This window comes from Phalaenopsis equestris, unplaced genomic scaffold, assembly GCF_001263595.1.
Source record: "Phalaenopsis equestris unplaced genomic scaffold, ASM126359v1 Scaffold214190, whole genome shotgun sequence".
NCBI lineage: Eukaryota > Viridiplantae > Streptophyta > Magnoliopsida > Asparagales > Orchidaceae > Phalaenopsis > Phalaenopsis equestris.
This window is the reverse complement of record NW_018232991.1, coordinates 71293-78906: the sequence shown is the minus strand read 5'-3', so window position 1 is coordinate 78906 and position 7614 is coordinate 71293. Positions and strand designations below refer to the sequence as shown.

At 36.9% G+C, this 7614-nt stretch overlaps 1 protein-coding gene across 1 annotated transcript; it reads right to left on the bottom strand.

Annotated features, from left to right (window-relative positions):
- Positions 1–3638: 3638 nt before the first annotated feature.
- LOC110037025 lies at positions 3639–4274 on the bottom strand. The gene has a single exon (XM_020741590.1). The coding sequence runs from the start codon at positions 4272–4274 to the stop codon at positions 3639–3641; it is 636 nt and encodes a 211-aa protein (XP_020597249.1).
- Between the last annotated feature and the right edge of the window lie 3340 nt (positions 4275–7614).

The window sequence follows — 7614 nt, the reverse complement described above, 5'->3', positions numbered from 1 at the left end:
TATATATATGTGTGTGTGTGTGTGTGTGTGTATATATAACACTACTTGTAAAATCAGATAAACAACAAATACAAACATAAATATGGGTTGCCTCCTGCAATGCGCTTGGTTTAATATAGTCAGTCTGACATTTCTAGTCTTTACTCTAGGTGACCCAACATTACAGTCTCATTAAAAATTGGTCTTTAACCATCAAAATATGATTTTATTCTGTGCTGATTCACTTTAAATATCTTTCTAATCTTGGGATCTTCAATATTAACGACTCCATAGAGATAGAATTTTATAATTGTGAATGACCCTATCCACCTAGACTTCAGTTTTCTAGAAAACAATTTCAATCTTGTATTGTATAATAAAAAATCATGTTCAGACACAAATTCTTTTAGTATTATCTTCTGATCATGTTATTCTTTCATTTTCTCCTTATATATTCTAGCATTATCTTATGATTCATTCCTAATCTCTTCAAGCTCATTAAGTTACAATAATCGTTTCTCACTAGCATCTTTTAAATTAAAATTAAAATCTTTAATAGCTCTATAAGCTTTATGCTCCAACTCTACTAGTAAGTGATAAGTCTTCCAAAAAATTAATTTAAGTGGGGACATTCCTATAGCTGACTTTTAAGCAATTATATAAGCCCATAATGCGCTGTCCTATATGACTATAATGCAGTATCTAATCTAGTACACCATACATTTTATTAGGATTTATAGTTTTTTTCCAAAATTATCTTAATTTTATGATTAGATACTTCTACTAGACCACTAGTCCGAGGAGGATAATCCGTTGCAATCCTAGTTATAATATTATATTTCCATAAATTTTTCTATTCGTTTATTCTGAAAGTGAGATCCTCAATCAGTAATGATTATTCTCAACTTTCCATATCTTGTAAAAATATTTTTGGTTAAAAATTTTGAAACACTCCGATCATCACATCAAAGTAAAGGGATTGCTTAAATCCTCTTTGTACATAGTCCATTGTAATATATATATATATATATATATATATATATATACATGTATGTATATATATTTTTTTTTATAAAAGGAGACTAGGCTCCTATTTCATTAAAATTAAAAAGATACAAAAAGGAAGGCAAAAACAAGGCACTTCCCAAAAGTTAAAGTGGAAGAACTCTAAAGAAAGGTAGATCAACAAGATCTCCTTTCAATAATAATTCTAAAGGGGAAGTGGTACAAGTATCAATGAAGGGATTCTGAGTGTGGAGGCCAGCCTTAGCAAGCCAACTAGCAGGTCTGTTACCCTCCCTATATGTATGAGAAAAGGACAACTTAATCTCCATGCTCAAGGTGCGTATGCCAGTGATCTAATACATCAGATACCAAGGGGTAGATATTTTCCCTTCAAAGTAAAGTCATGGAGTCAGTTTACACCATTAATTGATTCCAGCTACACTTTTTGGCCATATACACTGCCCAATAAATAGCTTGGGCTTTAGCTTCCAAAGGGTCCTTAGCCCTAGCAGGAGACTGAAAATATAGTAGACATTCCCCTCTAACATTTCTAAAAACCCACCAACCCCTGCATTAGGAGAAATGAAGCTTCCATGAGTGTTGACTTTGAGCCAACCCTTAGGAGGGCAGCTCCAATGGACATGAATAGTTTGAAGTTTCCTTGAACAGATGAGGGAGGTTGTACATAGTATTTCAAGAAGTTTCCTATGACAGTACAGTTTCTATAAATATATGTAGCAATTAGTAGCAATGGCAGTGGCATCCACTTGGCTTCATCAAATTTCAGCTTATTTTTGGCCATCTAAACAAACCAAGCAATGATACAAGGGATGAGAGGGAGAGATTGATCTTGCCAGTCTTTCCAGCTTATATAAAAATCATACCAGGACAACTGAATGGTATTTAGTTTCAATTTAGGTAACAAGAGGTTCCATACTTGCTGAACATTAGAGAATTTGAAGAACAAGTGGTGGAGGGATTCCTCATTAGTTTTACACGGGCAGCAACTTGAAGGGTCTCTCAAGCCTTTTAGTTTTAAAATATCATCTGTGGGAATGAAACCATAGAATAACTTCCAAGATAAAAAGGCCATGGAAGGAGAATGGAACTTGTTCCGAACACATTTAGCCCAGGAAACCTCCTGTTGAGGAAAGCAGAAATTAGCTATGGAAGCTGAAAAAGTCAAGGAGACCTTCTTCTACACAATAATTTTGTCCTTCTTGGATCTGTCAATAGGTTTCTTCAGAACAATATTGAGTAATCTAGTATCAAGGATATTTTGAAGAGCTTGCTTGTTCCATTTACCATCAGACCAAAGGTCAACCACCAGTGTTGTAGGGTTGAATTGAGAGCCAGTTAATGGAGGGAGAATGCTTCTCCAGTCCAATTATCTAGCCAAACATTGAGTCTTCCTTGCCCTATATCCCAAATGAAACGCTGTTCAGGCTTAGTTCTCATCTTCAACATATTCTTCAAAGTTCTTGAATCCCCCAATATATTAATCACAAGAGAAGGATGCAGATCTTTGTTGTACTTTCCTTTCAAAAATGTAGCCCAAATGGAATTTTGTGCTTTAAACATAACTGAAAGTTTGCAAAAGTTGGTTTGGAAAATCTGCTCGAAACTTTTAAACCCCAGACCTCCAGCTCTAGCACTGCCACAAACTTTTTGCCATCTCACCTAGTGCACTTGCTTTCTCTGGCCTACCATAATACTTTTGAGGAGTGTAATTCTTCCCCCATTAGAGATGAAAGAGTTAGACCAGCTATTGAATTTATCTTGGACTTTAAGTATAATATCATCAAATTGGAGTTGCCTTGTCCTCCCTTTGAGCAATAAGGTACCCAACTATTTTAGAGGAAGAGAACTAAAGCAAAAGCCAGTAAGATCTGAAATCCAATGATTGATTTCTGGTTTCACCCTTTTACTGAAAACTGCTTGGCATTTCTGTATATGAAGAAATTTCTGAAATTTCATTCCAGAGCAATCTTGAAAATTCTCCAGACATTGGAAAAGCAATTTAATTGTAGGTTTAGTAGCTTTGGAAAATATAATAACATCATCAGCAAAGGCTACATGGTTAACAACAATGATAGATCTATGGCTATATAAAGAGTGAGGAGCCTTGGCAATTAATTGATTCAACAGTCCAGATAAGTAATCAAAAGCAAGTATGAAGATAGTAGGGGATAAAGGGTCACCTTGCTTGATGCCTCTAGAAGCTGTGAAGAAGCCATGAGACTTCCCATTAATGAAAATGGAATGATAATTATTAATAAGCCACCTCAGGATCAAGGAAATAAACCTCCTCAATGAAATTCCAATGTATGGTATCATAGGCCTTTTGGATGTCAAGTTTGAAAATAAGATTCCCTCCTCTACACTGTTTGTCAAAATCCAAGACTAATTCTTGAGCCAAGAGAACATTCTCCATTATACTTCTCCCTTGCGCAAAAGCTGATTGGTTTTCACTGATAAGATGAGGTAAATGAGGTTGCAATCTATTGGAAATAATCTATTGGAAGTTGCAATCTATTGGAAATAACCTTGCTAATAATTTTGGACAGTACATTAGTGAGACTAATAGGCCTGAAGTGGTCCCAAAAGAGCTTGGAACTGTTTTTCGGAATAAAGGTAATGGTAGAGCATTTAAATCAGTTAGGCAAATCCATCCCTTTGAAAAAGCTTTGTAATGCCTCAATAATATCCCCTTTAATGATCTTCAAAGCTTTCTTGTAGAAATCTGCTGAGAATCCATCTGGGCCTGCAACTTTGGAGCTGTCAATTGAGTTCAGAGCTGACCAAATTTCCAATTCCCCAGGCATAGATGCCAAGTCCAGGTTTCTTGTGTAACTATGATCAAATAGATCTTGTTGAATTGGAAGTCTGGTGACTGGAGGTTGAGTGAATAGAGTTTGAAAATATTGAATAGCACTAGCTACAATTAAGTCTTTAGATTGAATCCAGTGCCCAGAGGGATCTCTAATCTTATGAATGGTGTTGCATTTCCTCCTATAGTTGATGCAAACATGAAAGTACTTTGTGTTTCTATCCCTATCACAAAATATGATCTTAACAGCCTTTTGAGCATAGAATTCCTCCAACATACAAATAACATTCATCAGCTTTTCATTAGCCAACAATAAATGCTTCTCAGTATCAAGATTGTTCTCAAGCCTAGTCTCCATATCATTCACTTCCTTTTCAGCCTCCTTTACTCTCAAGTTAATATCCCCCACCACAGTCCAGTTCCAATTAGACAATTTTTTGCCAATCTTTTTTTGCAACATCCATAGCTTAATTAAAGGATTAGAGTGGTGACAATCACTCCACCCCAAAGAGATTTGATTAAGAAAATCATTGTGAGAAGACCACATGTTGAAATATCTAAAGCTAGATTTGTGCTTGATTGGAGATGCAGAAATAGTGATAAGTAAGGGCTTATGGTCAGAACCTACCAGGCTAAGCTGTTGGACAGATGTATGTAAAAATTCATTCAGCTAAAGAGTGTTAACAAGGATTCTATCCAATCTTTCCCATAAAGGTCCTCTCCTCCAAGTAAACTTAGGCCCAGTGAAGCCAAGATCAAATAATCCAGCCAAGATAATATTATCATTAAAGTTGTTCATAGATTTGGAATCAGGTGGGTTGCCACCTAATTTTTCAGAGGAGGCAGAAATGGAGTTGAAATCCCCACCCACCAGCCATAAAGAATTACAGGATCTGTTGATAGTATGAATGCACTCCCACAGCTCCACTTTGGCTCTTGAGGAGCTTCCAGCATAAACAAATGTAGTTAGACCTTTCTAATCGCGAAAGTTAAATTTGATGTGAAGGAATTGTGGACGATTCCACAAAATTTGGCACATTACTTCCTTTCTATGGAGTACCCAAATTTTATTATTCAGATTAGCAAAATGAGAGAAGCCAGAGAATTTTCTAAGGGTTTTATGGGGATAATTGGACACCATAGGCTCCAATACAACAACAAACCAAAACTTATACATCCTATTCAAAGAAATAAGTATGTCAAGGGATTTAGGATGTGCCAATCCCCTACCATTCCAATACAAAAGGTTCATCATCCAAAGGAGATGGATTTACCCCTCCTTCTAGAACTAGCCATGGCCTCCTTGGTTTCTATATAATTGTTTTTGTCTCTGAGTGAGTATGTTCCTCCCTTCACACTGTTTAACTTTTGGTTGCCCTTTTTCTTTTTTCTTATTTTTTGGGTTTGCCATTCATCAAAAAAAGCAATCTGTAAAACTTCAACTAATGTGGAGTCCACTTGATAATCTTTATGAATAGCCTCACCAACATCTAGCTGAGAACTCTGGGGCTCTGAAACAAAAGGTTCACGGGCAGCAGCATCACTAGCTGTGATCTATTCAACAAATGGTTCATGATGAATTTCTAAGGGGCCAGCTTCATCCTTGGATAAATTATCAGTCATTGCAATTAGAAGATGGTTAGTACTAGCATTGGCTATATTATTTTCTGCATTTTTAGTCTCAATGACAAAGCAGCATTGGTGGACTGATAAATTTCTTCAGGACCTTTGGCATTGTACCCAAAAATGATTTGATCAGGGCTCTCATCAGAAATTGCCCTTTCCCTCTCAAGCACCACCAAAGGTTCCATAAGCAGAACAACATCTTTTGGGACCCCATGATTAGTGTTCTTGAGATGAGGGTGTAGTTTAAAACATTTGTTATCAGTGTGCCCAAACATACAACAGTGGATGCAATAATAAGGCTTCTGTTCAGTAATGATTTTCTGCTAATACCCATTATGTTCAGTACGCAACCATATTTCATCAACTGCTGGGAGAGTTAGGTCCCATTCAACTAGGATTCTGGCTACTGATGGTCTAGATAAATTGAATGTTGGAACATCCAATTTGAGGGATTTACCTAAAGCCTGTCCAAAACTAAACAACACTTTATGGTTGAAAAAATGAAGTTTTAATCCTGGAAGTTTGAACCATATAGGAACTATAGAGAGTTCCTTTCTATGATCAAAATTAGTAGACCACTTTAAAATCTTCATTGTGTTGCCCTCAATCTGTAAAATCTGCTTAGAGAAGATTCTGACATAATCTTCTTCTCTTATTAAATGGATAAGAATTTCTCTACGATCAATAAGGCCAACTCTCTAAGATCCTTTAAGTTTAATTCCACCAAATAACTTCCTTGAAATTTTCCTATAGGAGTAAATTTACAATTTTCAGTCAGGCTTTGCATATCCTCCTCATTATAAAATATGGCCAATTTACCACTCTTCCTACTCAGAGGTTTAATGAATGCATCAGCACCTCATGGTAGCTTTGAGGGAAAGCCAAATCATAAAAAATTTAATAGGTTCAAAGCCTTTTCCAACAACATCAGCAAAAGTAGCCTTTGCCCGTTAATATTAGTGGTCAAATCCACATTGCTCTGTTCAGCCATCATCACTCCACATTCATGGAACAGAACCACGAAAACCACTTGAAAGAGCAAAAAAAACCAAAAAGCAGAAAAACCAGAGAAGAAGCTTCCAAGGATAAAGGAAAAACACAAGAAGAGGGAAAACAATTAGTAGAGAAGGGATGAAGATCCCCACCAACCTTAGACAGTCCTTAGAAACCCTAGCAGAGCAACCACCAAGCCAGCCGCCACCTCCATCTTATATATATATATATATATATATATGTATATGGAGCCTGAAGGAGGAGCTCTGCTAGGTTTTCTGGTTGGATGAAGACTTGCTGGCACTGACTGGTGGGTGGAGCTAAAGTAGTGGTCTACTGGGTCCTCCCCTCTACTTGGTCATCTTTCTGGTGGAGCTTCTCACTATTTGAGCTCTCCCAAGTTTGGTGCTTTGGAAGGGTTACTGTTCCATTGGAGCTGAAGTCCTTGTTGTTTATTTCAATCACTTGTGGTGTTGTTTATTCCATCTCCTTGGTTTGCCTTCTGGTACTTTTTGGGGGAGATTTAGTCTTGTTGTTTTCCTAAGCATGATCTTTTTAAAGTGGTACTGTTCCATTGAAGCTAGTTTGAAGCTCTTTCTTGGTCACTAAAAGGGACTGATGACCACCCTTGGTAACTGTATTTGGTTGCTTCCACCTGTTGTGTTTCAGTTTGTCTCAAAGCTTGCTGGGTAGGGCAGACTGAACATTAACTAGTTTGGGGCCTACTAGGGCAGGCATTCTATTTTTTTATGGCCACACCCATTTATGTGAATACTAATGCTTAAAGGACCAAGGCCACTTATGCTGGTGTAGTGGGTAAAGCCACTGACACTTTACAAGGCCCTGATAAATTAGTATTTCCCCAAGCATTCTATAATGCAGACGTTGGCAAGAGTTCTTCCTCTTGCATTAACCCACTTGGCTCTAAAGATGGTGAAACTGCAGTATACTTTTCTAGTCAGGATTTGATTTCATTAAAGAAAGAAGTAAAGTTCACATTAGTAGGAAAATTCTAATTGGGATATGCCAAAATGAAACTTGTCAGAAGCTTCTTTGATTCCCTCAATTTTATTGGGGCTTGGAGAATTAGATTGCTTGATGGAATACACCTACTAATTCAACTTTCTTCGGAATACGATTATGTCAGGCTCTTTGCCAAGAATTCCTTAGTGATTGTAGAG